General features: G+C 38.8%; 1 protein-coding gene across 2 annotated transcripts in view; it reads left to right on the top strand.

Moving 5' to 3' along the window:
• Cntn1 (contactin 1) overlaps positions 1-21,960 on the top strand; it is a 164,978-nt gene that overhangs the window by 46,624 nt on the left and 96,394 nt on the right. For both annotated transcript variants that reach the window (XM_042677745.1, XM_042677746.1), the window contains exons 4-12: positions 593-725; positions 4,683-4,855; positions 6,145-6,240; positions 12,512-12,718; positions 14,580-14,679; positions 15,110-15,291; positions 16,782-16,906; positions 17,557-17,674; positions 19,658-19,808. In XM_042677745.1, the coding sequence (XP_042533679.1) occupies positions 593-725; positions 4,683-4,855; positions 6,145-6,240; positions 12,512-12,718; positions 14,580-14,679; positions 15,110-15,291; positions 16,782-16,906; positions 17,557-17,674; positions 19,658-19,808 (1,285 nt within the window). The remainder of the gene's footprint in view (positions 1-592; positions 726-4,682; positions 4,856-6,144; positions 6,241-12,511; positions 12,719-14,579; positions 14,680-15,109; positions 15,292-16,781; positions 16,907-17,556; positions 17,675-19,657; positions 19,809-21,960) is intronic.

Here is a 21,960-nt window from a genome sequence, read left to right as displayed (position 1 = left end):
CTGTGGCTGCATTACAGGCATGAGGCACTGGGTTCAATCCTTAGTACTACCAAAATCAAGCAAAATAAACTTGGAAAAGATCAGTAAATTCATGAGAATTCCTGAAAAATCAGCATGTATTGATTACTAACTCAAAGTCAGACGCACATGTGTCTTCCATGCATTGTCTCAAAATAATTCTACCTATAACTTTATGAAATAGATTTGAATATCTCCATTTTATAAGAGATGGAGTATTGATAAATGGCACTTTGAGGCAAGCTTGAAGTGACCTAATTAAATGGTTAAGGGCAGCATGGCTCTCAGCTCCAAGGCTGAAGTTAGAAAAGATCAAAAGCCATCATCAGGATGCAAAGGCCCAGAGCCATGAAAGCATGCTTTGATTGAGAAGCTGTGTATACATCTTGGCCAACCCAAGGAATTGATGAGGGAAGAGGGAGCAAATTGTGATGAAGGCAATGTCTTTGTTTCAGATTAAAATGGAGAGATTCTGTGTTTCTGACTTTTAAAAAAAATAACTTTTTGATGTCTCTAAATGTTCTTTGGCTGATCAAAATGGCATTATGTAAAAGAATTTTATTTTGTCTTGCAGTTTCTGAGGAAGACAAGGGATTTGGCCCGATCTTTGAAGAGCAACCAATCAATACCATTTATCCAGAAGAATCTCTGGAAGGAAAAGTCTCACTCAACTGCAGGGCAAGGGCCAGCCCTTTTCCAGTTTACAAGTAATGTGCCTTGCTCTTCTTTTGGGAAGGGAGAGTTGGATGGAAAACTACCACTCAGCCCCTATGAGCCTGTCCTATAAAGAAACCATGGTATAGAGACATTCATATAAATAGTGACATACATGCTGTGAACAGACATTATCTGATATTCAACTCCTGTTTCTTTTTTTGTGTACTGGTACTGGGGCTTGACCTCAGAGCCTGGACACAGTCCCTGAGCTGTTTTGCTCAAGGCTAACACTCTACCAGTTGAGCCACAGTGACACTTCCAGCTTTTTTGGTGGTTAATTGGAGATGAGACTCACGGATTTTCCTGGAGGCTTCTTTTCCTGGCTTTGCACCATGATCCGCAGATCTTTCCACCTGAGTAACTAGGATTGTAGGCATATACTACAAGTTCCTTGCAGTAGCTTTACTTAAATATATGAACATAATTCACTTTCTATTTCATGCAGAGGTGACATTGGACATTATCCATACCAAATTGATCTAATGAAGATAATGCTTTTAAACATGCAAAAGCTATATGAAAAAAGTTCATGACCTAAACACACACACACACACACACACACACACACACACACACGTGTGAAGCTGAAGTGTTTTTGTAGGTAAGGTCTGAATCACACCACAAATGATGGATAACATTTCTGTATTAACTACATGTCAAAAACTAGTAGAGATAATTTTAGAAAGTATTGCCTTTTTCAATAATCACAAATCTATTTATATTTACATTTCTTAAATGTCTCCATCTATTGAAATATATCTATAGAAATATATATATATCTATAGAAATATCTTTCTCTTTTTTCTGAGTTCTGTATTTATGCTATCTATCAAAAATAACTGTATAAAAAGTAACATTGGAGCCAGGCAACAGTGACTCACACCTCTAATCCTACCTACTTAGAAGGCTGAGATCTGAGGATCGTGGTTCAAAGCCAACCTGGGCAGAAATGTCTAATTAACAAACTCAGGGAGTAGAGTGTCAGCCTTGAGTGAAAAGGCTAAGGGACATTTCCCAGTCCATGAGTTCAAGCCCCAGTACTAGAGCATGTGCACGCACGTGCGTGTGCACGCGTGCGCGCACACACACACACACACATACACACACACAATGGATTTTTCTGCTTCAGATGATTCGTATATTAAGTGTCTATTTTGATACAGAGGAAGAGTCAAAAATGCCAATGGATTTGAATTTCATTTGTGAAATGGTTTCATGAAGACAAAGCAAGTGATTGACAGGGAAATGGGGACTGTAGTGGCTTAGTGTCACCTGACTTAATTAAAGGTTGTCACTCAATAAGGTTGATTTTAATAGTAGACTTTTTTTCCTGTGTAGAAAAATAGCATGCTATTGTAATAAAAACAAAGTTATTATCAGAGAATTTCCTCTTACCCCCATTTAATTTTAATTGTATTCATTTTCTCTTGCCTCTGGCTATAATGTTTTTAAGTCTTAAAACATGCACTTAGGTACAAAATCGCCATCACTTTGAAATTATTTTTATTGTTTCAATTTCATGCATGGAAGTGCAATATAAATTATAAATAATACATTGGTTCTAAAAGTATTCAATGGCCTAGACTAATTTCTACCCTCAAGGTGTTCAAAACCAACCCATGCCCAGCCTTAGTCTTGGACTAGCATCACCAGTAGAGTTATGGAGAAAAGAGATCTAACCTAAGACAATTTCACAGGAGAAAAAACTGAATTCTGAGTAAGTAAATTGGTGTGTTGGAATAACTCATAGAGACATCTAGGATTGAGAGTCAGATTTTTATAACTTCCAGGGGACCATACACTCTTTTGGGTATTTATCCATATAAGTAGATTGATAGAATCTCATAAGCTGTTTCAGTGAACATCAGCCACCAACCAGAACAGGATAGTTTCAGTGAGTGTTCTAGAAACACAGTTTGGAAAGGCTATGCCCCTTGCTATTTCTTCCCCACCTGGCAGAGACAGTAAGAAAAAAACACCTGATGGAGTTCCCCAGGCTCCCTTCCCTCTTCCCCTCATCTCTTCCTCCATCTCCCCCTCCCTTCTTTCTTTCCTTCCTCCCTCCCTCCCTCTCTCCCTCTCTTCCTCTCCTCCCCTCTTTACTTCTCCTCTCCTCTTCTCCCCTCCCTTTCCTTTCTCCCTTCCTCCTTCCCTTCCTTCTCTCCCCTTTCTCCTCTCCCTTTTTACCTTCCCTCCCAATCCTCCCCTCCCCTCCCTTCCATCCTCACTCCCTCCCTTTGTCTTATTACTATCAAATGCAGGATACACTCATAACAAAGTTGAACATCCAGTCCCGCCCCCAGCTCTGTATGTTAATGTGCAGCAAATCTGGATGATTTTTTTAAATCTTGCAAGTTTTCAACTTAACTGAAAAGTATTTTCTTGTCAAAGCTAGCATGCTTGTGTGTGTGTGTGTCTGTCTGTCTGTGTGTATCTGTGTGTGTCTGTGTGTGTCTGTGTGATGGTACTTGGGCTTGAATTCAGGGCCTCAAGCTCTTTCTATGGAGCCACAGCTTTACTTCCTGTTTTTTGTTGGTTAATTGAAGTGAATATTAAATTTGTCAGTTTAGCTGGCTTCAAACTTCAATCTTCAGATCTCACCTCCTGAGTAGCTAGGATTACAGGTGTGACCCATAGGCATTGGTAAAACTTTTTTCTACAGGTCTTCTTATCAGCTCTTAGAGAAGATCAGATCTGGATTCCAATCAATTTAATCATAATTTAATCCATATCAATTACTGGTATGATTACCTATATTGCATCTCACCAACATTGTTAGATTATATAGTGGGGGAAAATCCCTTTGCCTAGAATAATTTCTAAGTAATATGAAAAGGCAGCAGTCAGCACTTGCTCTTCTAGGCTAAGGAAAATCAGATTTTACTAGTTTGGGCCTTGGAATAAAAAAACCCAACCCAGTTTTGTCATTTTTCAAACTATGTAAGCGCCTTCTAGTGGCCAAAATATGACACTCACTGAGTTTAAGCCTGATTTCAATTAGTTTTATTGAAAACTTTCCTATTTAGTCTGATATTGAGAGTTTATATTTTACTTCTGTTAGAGATATGCTTTTAATATTCTACATAGCATATATATGTGTGTATAAGACCATCTCATCGATTTCAATTCATAAACTGGGCGTTGATGGCTCACCCTGTAATCCTAGCTGCTCAGTAAGTTTAGATCTGAGGATCGTGATTTGAAGCCAGCCCAGGCAGGAAGGTCCATGAGACTCTTATCTCCAATTAATCACCAAAAAGCCAGAAGTGGAACTGTGTCTCAAATGGTAGAGTGTCAGCCTTGACCAAAATTGCTAAGAGACAGTGCCCAGGATCTAAGCTCGAGACCCAGTTTTGGCATCAAAAAAGGGAGTGGGGGGGAGTCAATTCTTGTAATAAAATTCAACAAAACATTTATTTAGGATGTTTCTATTTAAAAAGAGTAAATACATCATGCAGTTTAACATTGACCTTTCTATACCTTAGTAAATTATAAATCATGAGCTTTTATTTTGAGAATTGTTAAGTTGTGAAGGAATATCAACCTTTCTTATTTACTTAACCATTTTTAATTTTATTTATTGTGTTTTTTTGTATTTTATTATTTTATTTTGTGGTAGTCCTGAAGTTTGAACTCAGCAATGGGACACTGTCCCTTAGCTTTATTGCTCAAGGCTGATACTCTACTATTTGAGCCACATCTCTACTTTCAGCTTTTTTTCTTCTCTCACAGACCTTCCTGCCCAGGCTGGCTTCAAACCTTGATCCTCAGGCCTCAGCCTTCTGAGTAGCTAGGATTACAGGTGTAAGTCACCAGTGTCTGGCTACCATTTTCTTTCATGTGGGGCTATATCCAGATTACTCAGGAGGACTCTAGTAATTACTCCGTTTGGGTCTAGTCAAGTTTCCAGGCCTTGTGATTTTTGCTTGTACTGTTTTTTCTCCTAGGTGGAGAATGAATAATGGGGATGTGGATCTGACAAGTGACCGGTACAGCATGGTGGGTGGGAACCTCGTCATCAACAACCCTGATAAGCAGAAAGACGCTGGCATATATTATTGCTTGGCCTCAAATAACTACGGGATGGTGCGGAGCACAGAGGCAACACTGAGCTTTGGGTGTAAGTTAAGTAACTTCTATGAAAGGGTAGGTTTGTTTAGACAAAGTGAAAATTAGATGTCTCTTAATTATGGGTTGAAAGTATGAATTGTCTGGAGGGTTCAATCTTGGACAATCAATTCTTGGGGCTTTTTCCTTCTATTCCAAAATCCCTCTGAGACACACACTTCTAATCCTAGCTACTTGGGAGGCTGAGATCTGAGAGAATTGTGGTTTCGAGCCAGGCTGGGCATAAAAGTCTATGAGACCCATATCTCCATCTAACTAGCAAAAAAAGCAGAAGTGGAGCTGTGGCTCAAGTGGTAGAGTGCCAGACTGGAGTGGTAAAACCATAGGAGGGCACAAGGCCCTAAGTTCAGACCTCAGTACTGGCACACAAACACAAAAAAATATTACTTAAAAAATAGCTAGGCACCAGTAGCTTATAACTAGTTACTCAGGAGGCTGAGATCTGAGCATCATGGTTTGAAACCAGCCTGGGCAAGAAAGTCCATGAGACTCTTATCTCTAATTAGTCACAGAGAAAACTGGAAGTGATACTGTGGTTCAAGAGCCTTGAGCAAAAGGAGCTCTGCTACTACTTTCTCCAGAGGGGATAGGTTGTTTTTGGTGAGACAAGTCTTCTGCATGTCAAAGTTTGGTTTCTTTTCTGCCAGTACTGGGGCACAGAACTAATAACTTCCATGATTTCCAAATAGGATTCTGCTTTTTCCTGTATTCCTTTCCAGAATCTGAGTGTTTCTTCCTCAGGACCAGAACTAGAAAGCTCAAAATTAGCCCGTTTCTCTAAGTATTTTTTTTTCTTTTTGTGGTGTATTTGCCTTTAGTGGGACTTCAACTCAAGGACTGAGCACTGTCCCTTAGCTTTTTATCCCAGGCTGGTGCTCTATTGCTTGAGCCAACCCTCCACTTCCAACTTCTTGGTGGTTAATTGCAGACAAATGTCTCATGGACTTTTTCTGCCCAGGGTAGCTTTGAACCTTGATCCTCAGATCTCAGCCTCCTGAGTAGTTAGGATAACAGTCATGAGCAGCCAGTGCCTGGTGGCCTCATTCATGTATGGGCTGTTCTGATGGCTGTAGGCTTGAAGCTCATGACAGAACTCCAATCCAGTTCCTAGACTCTAAAAACAAGTTCATTTCCATGGACTTCCCCACACCTATTTCAAAGTATTCCATCCCAGAAGTGAGGCTGTTCCTGAAAGGCTAAATCTCAATGACTAGTGCTCTTTCTATGACTAGTGTTCTCTCCATAACATTCTCTGTTTTGGTCTTTTTCTTTTGTAACCAGATCTTGATCCTTTCCCACCTGAAGAACGTCCTGAGGTCAAAGTGAAAGAAGGGAAGGGAATGGTTCTCCTCTGTGATCCTCCCTACCATTTTCCAGGTAAACTTCATTTCTCTGTGACTTTAAGCATCTAGGAAATGAAAAGGGCACATTGCCATTTTTCCTTGTAATGATGATACATTATTAATGACCTAATTATCCTAATCATCATGGCTTATAATTCATTCAATAAGCCTCAATATTTGCATAACTCTGAAAGGTTTCACTGATTACTGGTTTATAGACACTTCCTTTCTGGCTCATTTCTTGACTCTATGCCAAGGACCTCTAATCATTTATTTCAGTGTATAAACCATATATATGTTCACTTATGTCCTTATTAAAATTCCTCTTAAATGGAGAAATTATTATAGATTTTTCTAGAAATTATGATAGATTTTTCTGAAACAGAACAGCGTCAAAGAATCATTTCCTTAACAAGTTGACATCTACAAATAGACTGTGAATTGTAGCTAAATATCAGATAAAAAAGACGTAAGTTATTAGTCTTTCTTTTTTTTGTCAGTTGTGGGGCTTAAACTCTGGGCCTGGGCACTGTCCCTGAGCTCTTCAGCTCAAGGCTTGAGCCACATCCAGTTTTCATGTGGTTAATTGGAGATGAGTCTCATGGACTTTCCTGCGTGGCCTGGCTTTAACCATGACCCTCAGATTTCAGCCTCCTGAGTAGCTAGGATTACAAGCATGAGCCACAGAGCCTGGCAGTTATTTGTCTCTTTAGGAGCACTAATCTTTGAGGGCAAGTATTCACTTTAGAAAAGAGGCACCCAGTGCTGGTAGCTCATGCCTATAATCCTAGCTACTCAGGAAACTGAGGTCTGAAAAATCATAGTTTAAAGCTAGCCCAGGAAGGAAATTCTGTGAGACTCTCATTGCCAATTAACTGCCAAGAAGCTGGAAATGAGCTGCGGCTCAAATGATAGAGCACTAGCCTCTCATGGAAACAACAAACACCACAACAAACAAGTGAGAACACAAAGCCCTGAATTCAAGCCCCAGTACCAGTGAGAGGAAAGAAAGAAAGAGAGAAAGAGAGAAAGGGAGAAAGGGAGAAAGGGAGGAAGGGAGGAAGGGAGGTAGGGAAGAAGGGAGGAAGGGAGGAAGGGAGGGTAAGGAAGGAAGGGAGGGTAAGGAAGGAAGGGAGAGTAAGGAAGGAAGGGAGGGTAAGGAAGGAAAAAGTGGAGGGAGGGAGGGGGACAAACCTGATCTAGGAAAGGAGTATGGTGGTAAAACATTTGTCTAGCACACAGAAGGTCTAGGGTTCTATCCTCCATGTTTCTAGGAAATAAAGAGAAAGAAAAAAGAAAAAGAAAAAGAAAAAGGGACAAAAATTGAATAGCATTTAGTATGAAATTCAACTTTGAGTAGCTATTTCTTCTAAATTACCTAGCTAAAATAAAACCACTAACGTGTTAAATTAAAAATGAGTACTACCTATACTTACTTTCACTTGCCTTATTTATCACATTTTGCCTTGGGCTAACATAAATAATGCATTTCAAAAGCAAAAAACCATGTTTTTACAGTTTTTTAATTTTTTTATTGTCAAGTTGATGTACAGTGGGGCTACAGTTACATAAGTAAAGTAATAAGTACATTTCTTGTCAAATGTGTTACCCTTTCCCTCATTTTTCTCCTACTTTCCCTCCTCCTCATCCCCCCACAAGTTTTTACGCTCTTTATGTAATAAATTGGCCTTTAGATATCCCCATAGAGAATGAAACAACTGACCTATAATTTTATGTGGAATACATCCGTCCAATGTATGTGTATACACATATGCACACACATATTTCACATGTATTACATCCACATTTCATATCCTGCATGCAAAATTATACACATACTGCATGCAAAGTTATACATATATTGCATGCCAAATTTCCTATATGTATGAAAATTATGTGAGTATATAATTATTGTTGTTACTGTATCAAATATTGATGACTTTCTCTGTAACTATGGTTACCTGATCAATATGCTTCTCACAATTGAAAGTTAAAATAGTCCCACATTATTGAAGTGAGAGACTGTGAGGGCCTAGGCCCTTGCTTGAAGAACAGTTGAAACCATAAATAAACCATTTTATTTTATTTTATTTTATTTTATTTGGGTCCGGTCATGGGGCCTGAACTCTGGGCCTGGGCGCTGTCCCTCAGCTCTTCAGCTCAAGGCTAGCGCTCTACCACTTGAGCCACAGCGCCACTTCCGGCTTTTTTCTTTTTGCTTATGTGGTGCTGAGGAATCGAACCCAGGGCCTCATGCATGCAAGGCAAGCGCTCTACCACTGAGCCACCTTCCCAGCCCAAATAAACCATTTTAATCTTCAGTGTCGCTCATGAAAAGATAATGGTTGAAGGAGAATTAGGATAAGTATGAGCATGTGAAATTTCTACTGGATGTCCAGAAGGACGTTTGGTTGACAGCTGTATGGGTATGAAGAGCTTAGGAGAGGCACATCAATTTGTGATTTATCATGATCTAAATTGATTTTAATGACATAGGAAGTTAGAGTGTGTAGAGAAGGCAGGAGAAGATTCTCAAGGAACAGATTCTGAGATTTCTCTAAAGGAAGTGTAGGTTTCTGTCTCTGTGGCATCTTTCCGGGTATGCTGAGGGAAGAGTTTCATTGGTCAAACCAAGGTTGGGAGAAACTTCCTACCATGAAGATATGAGTCAATTATCTCTTCAACCTTTTTAAAAACACACATGCTTCTGTGGAAGAACTAAAAACTAAGGCTGAATTTTTTTTATTGTATTTCATTTTATTAAATTTTATTTTTTGTGTTTTACTGAGGCTTGGACTCAGAGCCTGAGTGCTGTCCCTTAGCTTTTTCACTCAAGGTTGGTGCTCTGACACTTAAGCCATACTTCCCCTTCTGACACTTTTGCTACTTAATTAGAGATAAGAGTGCCATTAACTTTCCTGCCCAGGCTGGCTTTGAACCATGAGCCTTACTCAGCCTCCTGAGTGGTTGGGATTATAGGCATGAGCCACCAGCACCCCATAAATTGAGTTTGTTTTAAATGAATCCAATAAACATCATTAATAACAGAATAGAATCTTAGCTAGCTAGGTCTCCAAACTAGTTGATAGTGGGAGTTGAACTCAGGATCTTGTGCCCTCTCTTAGCTTTTTCCACTCAAAAATGATGCTCTACCACCTGAGTCACAGCTTCACTTCCCTGCTTCTGGATGGTTAATTGGAGATAAGAGTCTCATAGACTTTTCTTACCATGTTTGGGTTTGAATTGTGATCTTCACATCTCAACCTTCGGAATAGCTAGGATTATAGGTGTGAGCCATCTAGCCTGGTTTAAGGTTTTGTGCCTTACAGCTCAGAATTTCTTTGGATTGGGGGAACAACTGAATCTACAGTTGGGTTCTGAATCTCTACAAATGCTTTATATGCAACTATTTGCAGTTGCTATACCCTGTTGCTCTGGTGGTGACCTGAGAACTCGTCTGTGTCAAACTCAGCTACATCTCTGTAAATTTCCTCACTTGAAATTTGGGAATGAAAATTTCCCCACCATCTTATTCATAGAACTTGTGATTTTAAGTGTATTTGAAAATAATAGGGATGCAATTTCAGTGGTTATTAATCATCATATATATTGGACTATTTTTTAAATTAAGTAATATGAATCCAAATATCCTGTATATTTTGGACCCAATATTACTATTTACAGAGTCTTACTTTGCTGAAAATGTTTGGTTAACAACTGTAGAAATGTTTCCTCCCTCACAGAATAAAAGATCCAGAAGGAAAAAAACCTCAGCTTTTATAATTTATTACATTGTTCCTTTGGATTTGAGTTTTCCTAAGAGAAACACTTTTATCTGAATGCTGCTACTTATTTGTGGACAGTCAAGTACACATTTCAGTACAAATGTTTATTGGGTTTTATAATAATATCATATAAAAATTGATTGCTTAAATGCAATCACAGAGTAAGTACAAATTTTGAGGAATGAAAGGATCAGCGAATTAAAAAAAACAAATAAATGTGTTTATTAAATTGATGGCATGTAAGAGTTATGTTTCATGGAAAGGTAAACATTTTTAGATTTTATTTTATATACTGCAATAAATAACTACCAAATGTCTAAGGCTTTTAAACACCTACATCATGGAAAATGAGAATCCGATGCATTAATTCCAACTAATTTTCTGTTAATATACCCATAAAATGTGACTTACTATGTCTCACAAAATATAAGCATATTTTCAGAAAGAGAGAGATGGAAACAGAGAGAAAGAGACAAAGACAGAAAATACATAAAGACACAGAGAGAGAGAATACAGAGAGAGAAAGAGAGGAAGAGAGAGAGAGAGAGAGAGAGAGAGAGAGAGAGAGAGAGGAGAGGAGCACAAACCCTGTAATTTAAAAGATAGGTCCCATAGGCAAAGTACAAAACATTTAACAACAGATACATATATTTTAAAAAGTGAGCAAGAGTAGGAGACCAGTGTAGCGAATACTTTCACAATATGGGAAACGTTGTACAGATTACATTCTAAACATGCTTACTGAAGATTACGCCATCAACACCCTGAAAAGAAGCTATGGTGAATTTACCAGTACGGATGAATTCTAGTGTGTCAAGGCTAATTTTTAAAAAAGCATAAAAATCTCCTAAAATGTTTTCAAATTATTCCTCCTGGGCACACCAAAGTACTTCAGGTATATTGCTAAGAGAACACTGCATTATTTAGCAATGTTAGGTAGGTGGTGTGGTTCAAAGTAATACCGTGAAACTCACTAGATGCACTGCAGTTGATCAAAACAGATTTCCACTGCAGTTGATCAAAACAGAGTTCCTTTGTGATATGTATGATCCATTCCCCTGGGGCAAGAAATGTTCCATCAATAAAAGCAACATTTCTTAAACATGTGCTGGCACTTATTCGTGCTGAAAAATTAAGTTTACGGTGATTTAGTCTATAGTACTAAGAGAAAAAAGAAGAGAACTGATTTTTCTTATATGCATGGGATGAAGAAACATATAGAGAAAATCCACTGCATCTTAGAAATCTCAGTTAGGGCTGAGCTCTGAGAACTAAGATGGTCCCAGCCCTAATTTAAAGAGGAAGAATGGCTACCATTGTACTTTTGGTACAGCTTATTCCAGATGGAGATCTGGAGAGGAAGGTTAGAATATCAGCTCTGTTTCCCTGTTACTCTTTTTTTTCTTAATTGTGAAAATACCGTACAGAGGGGTTACAATTACATGAGCAAGGTAATGAGTACATTCCTTATCAAGCACTGTTGCCTCCTCCTTTGTTCTCTGTTCTCTTGATAAGGCAGTTAATCTAGCAAATCCCTCCTGTTTGAAAATACCAGTAGGCTTCTACTGTTGTAATGATGTAGGGTTGGGTTCTGCAGTGGGCTAGAGCTTGCTAAGTAAAATTAGATTATTTCTGTGTATATGTGCTGATTGATACTGGCCTTGAACTCAAGGCTTGGGTTTTGTTCCTTAGGTTTTTTGTTCAGGAATGGTACTTTACTACTTGAACCACAGCTCCACTTCCAGGTTTTTTTCATAGTGATGGTTAATTGGAGATAAGACTGTGAAAGACTTTCCTGCTCAGGCTGACTTCAAACTTGATCCGCAGATCTCAGCCTTCCAAGTAGCTAGGATTATAGGTGTGGACCACTAGCACCTGTCAGTAAAGTTATATTAATTCTGCTATAAGTCTCATTTGGGACAGAGTTCATATCTATCTTGTTTATAGCCGCACTGAAGGTACTTAAGTAAATTAGAGAATCAGATATTAAATTAATCAGACAAATTGATATATTTAGACAAACATCACCACCATAGCTTCTTTGAGTATTTCCAAACATACAATTTAAAATGATAGTACAGATAGGAAGAAAGATAAAGCCACAGCGTAGTATGTCATTTTGAGCTTATTTATAATGTATGCTCAAGGTAAGCCACAGTCTTTGTAAATTGGAGACTTCAACTCCAAGTCTCAGTTCTACTTAATGCTCATGAAAATTCCAGGCAAGTTACTTACCCGCTCTGACTTTCAGCTGGCCAATCAATGAAAAAAAAAGTAAGAAGGCTCCTAAATTCATTAACTAATAGAAATAAACCAATGGATGTAATTGCTCAATACCATGTTTATATTCATGAAAAACATGGTATCAACTGGAAAATATGCAGAGTTTGTCTGGGCTTTCTTCCAACATTTGTTGTACTCTAATCTCTATTAGACTATGTAATAGCTTATAATCAGAAAACCATCTTTGCTTTTGGAAAAGAGCTTAATATTTAATAAAAAAAAAATCTTTTCTTCTAGATGATCTTAGCTATCGCTGGCTCTTAAATGAATTTCCTGTCTTTATCACAATGGACAAACGAAGATTTGTGTCTCAGACAAATGGCAACCTCTACATTGCAAACGTTGAGGCTTCTGATAGAGGCAATTATTCCTGCTTTGTATCCAGTCCTTCTATTACCAAGAGTGTGTTCAGCAAATTTATCCCACTCATTCCAATCCCTGAACGTAAGTATTTTACTTGTTGGGTTTAGTGAGATGGCTAATGTTTAAGAAGTTACAAAGGAAGGCCTTCTACATTGGAGATTCAAGCTGATCTCCCACTGCGTATAATTTAATATCATAGGAGATTCTAGATTCTAATTTCCTCGCACTAGCCTGGAACTTAATCATAATAAGTTATTTTTTTTTCAATTTAACTGACCTAGTTCAATTGGCTTCTTAACATGAGATTCTCATCATTGGGTGTTTTGTTTGTTTGTTTGTTTGTTTTTTGCCAGTCCTGGGGCTTGAACTCTGGGCCTAGGTGCTGCCCGGGGGCTCCTTTTTTGCTCAAGGCTAGCATTCTACCACTTGATCCACAGCATAATTTCTAGCTTTTTCTGTGATTAATTGGAGAGAAGAGTCTTAGGGACTTTCCTGCCTGGGCTGGCTTTGAACCAAGATCCTCAGATCTCAGCCTCCTGAGTAGTTAGGACTACAGGCGTGAGCCACCAGCACCGAGCGTCTGACAGTCTTTTGATAATTCTAACTCCTCCCTTAGGCAGTTCCTCTTTCTCAGTAGTTTGTTTTGTTTTGACTTACATGTGGTCAAAACATCATATATTTACTAGCCTCTTTAGTGTCGTACAATGTAAAATACATACAACAGATTGACTCTTTCTGAGCCTGTTTCTTATCCTTACAGATGGAGAGAATATCAAATTGTTCAGAATATATGGTAAAAGAATGACATCAAGTATCTAGATTAACTAGTACCATGTTGTAAATGTTTTCCTTTATTTCCTTTTCAACTTGTTTCTCATTTGTCTTCATCTCTGTGGACAATTCGTTTTTTTCTTTTTTTCTCTTTTTTCCTTCCTTCTTTCTCCTTTTCTTTCCTTTCTTTTTTCTTTTTTCTTTCTTCCTTTCTTCCTTCCTTCTTTTTTCTTTTTATCTTCTGTCTTTTCTTTCTCCTCTCTTCCTTCTTTCTTTTTTTCTTTTTATCTTGTCTTTTCTTTCTCCTCTCTTCCTTCTTTCTTTTTTTCTTTTTATCTTCTGTCTTTTCTTTCCTTCATTTCTTCCTTTCCTTCTTTCTTTCTTCCTTTCCTTCTTTCTCTCTTCCTCTCTTTCTTTAGGTGTCACTACTGGGGATTGTTTTGCCAGTACTCTTGCTTGTTTTGCTTTTCAGTTCAAAGCTGGCACTCTACCACTTGAGCCACACATCTTCTACTTCTCACTTTTTGCTGGTTAATTGAAGTTGAGTCTTATGGACTTTCCTGTGGAAGCTGGCTTTGAACCACAATCTGCAGATCTCAGCCTTCTGAATAGCTAGTGTTACAGGCATGAGCCTCTAGCCCCCAGCTCTCCCTCTTTCTTTTACACTTGCTCTTTTTCTTTTTTATTTTCCCCATTTCTTTTCTTTTTCTATCTATTGAAAATGCTTGATCAAGTTCATACTAATACCTAGTGTGTTCAAGCAAGTCACTATGGCAGGGCACTGGTAGCTCACACCTATAATCCTAGCTACTCAAGAAGCTAAGAGCCAAGACTTGTAGTTTGAAGCCAGCCTGGGCAGCAAAGTTTGTGAGACTCTTATCTCAACTAAACCATTCAAAAAAAGCCAGAAGTGGCCCTGTGGCTCAAGTGGTAGAGTGCTATCCTTAAGCATAAAGAGGCTCAGGGACAGGTCCAGGCCCTGAGTTCAAGCCCCAGAACTGGCAAAAAAAAAAAGAAAGAAACCCAACAAGCCATTACATTGTGGCTTGACCAATATCTACATAGAGGAAAGCCTTTTATATTAAAGCCATTCTAATCTTACAATAACACAATATTAAAAAATCATATTGTGCTTAATATTTCACAAATGTTTGTATTATTTTAATCATAGGAACAACAAAACCATACCCAGCTGATATCGTAGTACAGTTCAAGGACATATATGCACTAATGGGTCAAAATGTGACTCTAGAATGTTTTGCACTTGGAAAGTAAGTATACTTTTACTTTTCTCCGGCATGTAAAGACATGTTTATTTTGGGTCTGTGTGTGTGTGTGTGTGTGTGTGTGTGTGTGTGTGTTTGAGTGTTTGTGTTTGTGCCAGTACTAGGGCATGAAGTCAGGGCTTTGCACCCTTGCTTGGCTTTTTCAAATAGCGCTCTACCATTTGAGCCAAGCTCCACTTCTGGCTTTGGTGGTTAGTTGGAAAAAAGAGTCTCATAAACTCTTCTGTCCAGGCTGGCTTGGACCAGAATTCTCAGATCTCAGCCTCCTGGTTAGCTAGGATGACAGGTGTGAGCCCACAGGCAACATGGTTTTTGTCCCCTTTTAGGAAGTAAATGATGTGCATGGTTTACTGAAAACAAGAAAATGGTCTTTTAAGTGTTGTGGAGCTCAAGGTCTTGTTTCTTCTATTTAAAGTCCTGTTCCTGATATCCGATGGAGGAAGGTGCTAGAACCAATGCCTAGCACTGCTGAGATTAGCACCTCGGGAGCTGTCCTGAAGATCTTCAATATCCAGCTAGAAGATGAAGGCATTTATGAATGTGAGGCTGAGAATATTAGAGGGAAGGATAAACACCAGGCAAGAATTTATGTTCAAGGTAGATGTCTACATTTTCTGTGAAGTTCTTCAGTGTCTTACTCAGTCATTTCTACAATAACTGATAGTTTTAAAATACTGATATATATATATATATATATATATATATATATATATTACATTACATAGAAGGATATAAGATTTTTATTTTAATCCAAAATATACAATTAATGTAGTTCACTTATTCCCTTTATCATTCTCTCTTTCTCTTCATGATGGTATTGGGGTGAGAACTCAGGGCCCTACCTAGTTTGTTTTTTGTTTTGTTTTTTTTGTTTTGTTTTGTCAAGGCTGGTACTCTACCTTTTTTTTGACAGTACCTTTTTATTTATGGCAGAACTTAGACATTATGGCTGAGTTTGAATCAGTAGTGTGCATACTTTAATATTTATTGAGATTACTTATAGGACTTGTTAAAACATAGGCTTCTAGATCCTTCCTTGAGATTTCTGTTTCAGAAGGTCTAATGTGAACTTTGGAATATTTATTTCTAACAAGTTCCTAGAAGACGTAGATGCTTCCAGATCTGAAACCATACTTTGAGAACCTCTGGTGTAAGGAATCATTTTTCTTGCACAAAATTATCTTTCTTTGCTGTCTTCTTTGATTCTCGTACATTAAGATGAATATATCTGAGAAGAGAGATTTTTCTTTAAGATGACACTTGTAACTATTTTATTTCAGATCATTTCTGTGATGTTCTATAATGTGGAATAAAATACTCACAGGTTTCAACAAGATCATTTTTTTTTTTTTTTTAACCAGTAATAGGGCTTGAACTCAGGGCCTGGGAGTTGTCCCTGAACTCTTTCACTTAAGGCTAATGCTCTGCCACTCGGGCACAACTCCACTTCCAGCTTTTTGGTGGTTCACTGGAGATAAGAGTCTCACAGACTTTCCTTCCCCAGGCTGGCTTGGCTTGGAACCACGATCATCAGATCTCAGCCTCCTGAGGATTATATTTATTTTTAACTCTACAGAGTTCCCTATTTCTCTTGCTTTAGTCTCTTCCAAGGAGACAAAAGTTGAGGTCTAATTCTTGAAAACTCCAAATTCATTCTTGGACAGATTTGAATTTACATTGAATAGAAAAAAAAATCGAGTATGGATTCGCTTTCCAGACAAACATAATTTAAAGCAGAACTAGAAGTACTAATTAAATTATAGTTTCTTTATTTTGTAACAACTTCCACCATTTCAATGGTGGTAACATTTATTTCAGGACACATGCAATAATTCATGTGTACTTCAAAATAATGTTAAACAAATGTATCATTTATACTTACAATGATGGTGGCTGTGCCAGGAGCCTGTGACTCATGCCTATAGTCATAGCCACTCAGGAGGCTGAGATCTGAGGATCATGTTTCAATGTCAGCCCAGGTAGAAAAGTTTGTGAGACTCTTTATGCCCAATAAACTACTCAAAAATAAAAATTATGGTGGTTGTTAAGGTTTGTGCTTGCCATTCATCGTGTTCTTTGCTTTGTAGCGTTTCCAGAATGGGTAGAACATATCAATGACACAGAGGTTGACATAGGCAGTGATCTCTACTGGCCTTGCATAGCTACCGGAAAACCCATCCCTACCATCCGATGGCTGAAAAATGGATATGCGGTATGTACAGGCAGTGCTTTGTTATCCTGGAGTCCTTATTCAGGAAACATTTGAGGGTGATTACAAGATAAATAGAGCAGGAATGCCAAAAACGTATGGCGTACTTTATAATACAAAGGTTTCGTTAACCAATTTTTTTTTAAAAAGCAAGCAAGAAGCTAAATATTAAATATCTTGAGTTTAAACAACTTCCTGTGATCTTATCTTTACCTTCTCTCTTTCTCTTTCTCTCTCCTTATTTTTTTCCTTTGTTCCACTTTGTTCCCCTTCTTCTTACTCATCCATCTCCACTTGCCTGCTATTGCCCTCCTTTTTCTTGCCTCTGTTTCCCTGAACCTCACAGAAACAGAGGTTAAGAGTGACCCCCTAAGTCCTACCTTTAGCTCTGGGGACAAGTAGCTTCCCTATCTTCTCCCTGTAATTTCCCAGCTGGCCCCAGAGGAACAAAGATGGAGCCTCAGCTCTGTAAGATGAATAGAACAAGAGCCACTGGGCATGGTAAGTGGGCTTTTCTTCCCCCATGCCATGAAAATCTCACTGTGCATTTTAGGTGAACAGTAGGAAAGATGAAAAAAACAAGCCCAAAACCTACAAGAAAGACATTTTTTAATTCAAGTTCATCAAGACTATTTGATTTTCATCCATTCCAGTACCATAAAGGGGAGCTGCGACTCTACGATGTGACTTTTGACAATGCTGGCATGTATCAGTGCATTGCAGAAAACACTTATGGAGCCATCTACGCCAATGCTGAGCTGAAGATTCTGGGTCAGTGTCATTTCTGATTTCTCTTCAACGTGCCTCCCGCAAACCACAAGAGCAAAAGATGATAAAGTACTCAGAGATCACCTTGGGTTGAATTTGATTTTTATTTTTGTTGTACCAGTCCTAGGGCTTCAATTCAAGGCCTGGGCACTCTCCCTGAGCTTTTTGGCTAAAGGCTAGAATTCTACCACTTGAGCCACAGCTCTATTTCCAGCTTTTTTTGTTTTGATAGTTATTTGGAGATAAGAGTTTCATGGACTTTCCTCCCTGGGCTGGCTTTGAACCATACACTGTTCCTTAGCTTTTTTCACTTAAGGCTGGTGTTTTGCCACTGAGCCTTACCTCCACTCTGGCTAAAGTACTGTAACTCTTTAAAATTTTCTTTTGTTCTTTGAAGATTCTCAGTGCATGTACTTAGAATGAAAGCAATAGTTGGTTAAATTGCATTGTTTAAATAGATTTTAATTTAATTAATTCCTTTTGTGCCAGGGCTAGGTTTAAACTCAGAGCCTGGGTGTCGTTCCTTAGCCTTTTTCACTCAAGGCTGACACTTTATCACTCTACTTCCAGCTTTTCTTTTTCTAGTTAATTGGAGATAAAATTCCCAATCTTAGGCTGGCTTTGAACCACAATCCTCAGATCTCAATCTCCTGAATTGCTGGAATTACCTGACTTTATTTTTAAGTAGCTAAACTGTGTAGTCATTTTGAGTTAACATGGAACATCATATTCTTTCAGCATCTTAAAATGGTAAAGCAAAACTTAAATGTGCTACTTATTGATGGATTGATGGACTGATTGATGTTTGTGGTACGGGGATCAAACCCCAGTCTTTGTGCATACTAGGCAAGTACTCTACCTCTGAGCTATGCTTTCTGCTTTTGACCACTTCGTGTGGGCGGGGGGGGGGGCAGAGGGGGAGCAGGGACGGCCATCCTAGGACTTGAATTCAAGGTCTAGGTGCTGTCCCTGAGCTTTTTCACTCAAGTTCAATGCTCTACTATTTGAGCCACAGCTCCACTTCTGTCTTGGGGGCTAGTTTATTGGAGATAAGAATCTCATAGTCTTTCCTGCCCAAGCTGGCTTCAAACTCCAGCCCTCAGATCTCAGTCTCCTAGTAACCAGTAGCAACCTGCCCTTGTACCACATTGGACAAGTTTTTCCTCTCTAATATCTGTCAGTGAATACTGACTGCAAAGTTACATGGAAGTGAAGACTAGTAGTAAAATATGCATATAATCCAGGCTCCTGTAAGGTTCCCCTCTTTGGGGCTTTCCTCATCCCTGGACTTAATATCTTATAATTACTAATCAAAAACTCCAACCACCAGGAAATGGAAACAAGAGATTTTTTTTTTCTTCATTGCTGTTTTGTTTTGTTCTTATGTTTTGTTGTTCATTTATCTGCCTTTGGTGGGGGGCGGGTAAGACGGACAAAAGGTGAACAAACATAGCAGTGGTACGCACTAGAAACTACGTTGAAAATGAACCATACAACTTGTGGGTGAGGCTGGGAGGGACAAGTTGGGAGAGAGCGAGGGATGGAGTGACATTGTCCAGAAAGAAATGTACTCAATACCTGACTTATGTAACTGTAACCCTTCTGTACACTACTTTTACAATAACAATAAAATGAAATTAAAAACTCCAGCCAGACACAGAGACAGTGCCTAGGCCCTGAGTTCAAGTCCCAGTACTGGCATATACCAAAACTAAAATAAGGAATGGGGGCTGGGAAGGTGGCTCAGTGGTAGAGAGCTTGCCTTGCATGTGTGAGGCCCTAGGTTCATTTCCTCAGTACCTCATAAGCAGAAAAAAGTCAGAAGTGGCTCTAGCTCAAGTGGTAGAGCGCTAGCCTTGAGCTGAAGAGCTGAGGGACAGTGCCAGGCCCAGAGTTCAGGCCCACAACCGACCAGAAAAAAAAAAAAAAAGGAATGATGGGTTCATTAATAAAAAGAAAAACTTATTCATTTGTTTTCCTTTTTAGCTTTGGCTCCAACTTTTGAATTCAATCCAATGAAGAAGAAGCTTCTGGCTGCTAAAGGAGGAAGGGTGATCATTGAGTGTAAGCCCAAAGCTGCACCAAAACCTAAGTTTTCCTGGAGCAAAGGAACAGAATGGCTTGTCAACAGCAGTAGGTCAGTTCTGAAACGGGAGACATCTAATTGATATTAACCACAAATGGGAGGTTTATTCTGTAGAAGACATGTTTGCATACTATTAATCTAATTATTTCCTCCAACTTTTCTTCATAGGATTTACTGTCATAAAATGAACAGAGGGGCTGGGAAGGTGGCTCAGTGGTAGAGCGCTTGCCTTGCATGCCTGAGGCCCTGGGTTCGATTCCTCAGCACCACATAAGCAAAAAGAAAAGAAGCCTGAAGTGGTGCTGTGGCTCAAGTGGTAGAGCGCTAGCCTTGAGCTGAAGAGCTGAGGGACAGCGCCCAGGCCCAGAGTTCAGGCCCATGACAGGACCCCCTCCCCCCCAAAAAAAAAAGAACAGAAATACTTGTTCATCCAAACCAGTATCTAGTCAAGTTACGGTTAAGTTTTCAGGATGTGTATTGTGTATGTGTGCATGTCTGTCTGTGTTTGTATGTCTATGTCTGTTTCTGTGCCTGTGTGTGTGTGTGAATGAGTTTTGAGGCCTACGCACTGTCCTTTAGGTTTTTCTGTCAATGCTGGCACTCTACCACTTGAGCCACACCTTTACTTCTAGCTTTTTGGTTATTCATTGGTGGTAAGGGCTTTTCCTGCCCAGGCTGGCTTTTAACCAGGACTCACAGCAGGATTGTGTGATTTGTAAGAAATTTAGAAAATGGAAGCACAGAGCTATCTGTAAATTGCTTAAGTCCACATAGCTAATAAATAATGGGGAATGAAACAAGATTTTTCTTCCTTTTTCCTTAACAAAGGCATTGATAACCATTCATGTTTGTATAATTTTACACAAGTACCTACTATGTATTTTGATAGGAAAACACAGTGGTAATTTCAAAAGTAACGTATCTTCCCATGTTCTAAAATCAATAGTTGTTCTCACCCGTATCCCAACAATTAGACCATCTGCCAATATTTTGGTGGGATTCTACCACTTGAGCCACGTCTCCAGCCTGTCCTGACTTTTTGTTGGTTTATTTATTTACTTACTTTCTTATTTATGTATTTATTATGTGCTTGTCCTAAGGCCTGAACTCAGGGTCTGGATGCTGCCCCTTGAGCTTGTTTTGCTCATGGCTATTACTCTGTCACTTGAGTCATGACTTTACTTTGGACTTTTTGTTGGAAATAAATTTGTTGGAGATATGAGTCTTATAGACTTTCCTGCTCTGGCTAGCTTCAAATCGTGATTCCTTTTGATAACTCAGCCTTCTGAGTAGTGAAGATTACAGGCATGAGCCTTTGTTTGCTTGTTAGACTTTCTTTAAAACAGACTATACATTTGTATGTTTTGCATACACCCTCAAAGATAATTTGAAGTTTTGGAAATGGCATACTTAGGAAAAGTAAAATCCACTACCCCACTCTTGTAATCCTAGCTACTCATGAGGCTGAAATCTGAGGATGACAGTTCAAAGCCAACGTCAGCAGGAAAGTCCATGAGATCTTATCTCCAATCAGTAATTAAAAAAAATAGACAGAAGTAGAGCTGTGGGTCAAGTTGAATGAAAAAAAAGCTAAGGAGACTGTAACCAGACCCTGAGTTCAAGTGCCAGTCACATACACGCATACACATACAGAGTAAAATCCAGTGGGAAACAATACAATCTAAATATGAGAAGCTATATTAATAAAGCAGTTTTTTTTGTTTTTAGCACCTTAGAAAGTATGAACAGAAATATGGAAAAGGTGCAACATAAAAGATTAAGAAATTCCCAGAGGAATTTCTGTTACAGAAGCTGTTACTAAGGGAGAGTCTAAAAAAAATATTTCTTCAAAAGTTTCTTTAAAAATGTGTATATTTTTCTGTAGCAGTAGAGTGACAGTCTGTCCTAACTTCCAAATATGAAGTCTTGAAGTTATATTTCTAAAATAACTGGATTCATTGCTTTCAGGCCTGTAACCTGTGGGATCTTGTTACATAGTGGTTTAAGTCACATTTTATGATAGAGTGTGGAAAACCACTTGCTTCATTAAGACAAATGTGGTTCATTAATTTAAAAGGGAGGGGACACTGGTGGCTCATGCCTGTAATCCCAGCTTCTCAAGAGGCTGAAATCTGAGGATTACGGTTCAAAGACAGCCCAGGCAAAAAAGTCCATGGGACTCTTATCTCCAATTCACCGCCAG

The sequence above is a fragment of the Dipodomys spectabilis genome, unplaced genomic scaffold (assembly GCF_019054845.1).
Source record: "Dipodomys spectabilis isolate Male_0828 unplaced genomic scaffold, ASM1905484v1 ptg000039l, whole genome shotgun sequence".
In the NCBI taxonomy this organism is placed as follows: Eukaryota; Metazoa; Chordata; class Mammalia; order Rodentia; family Heteromyidae; genus Dipodomys; species Dipodomys spectabilis.
This window is presented reverse-complemented; position numbering and strand designations above follow the sequence as displayed.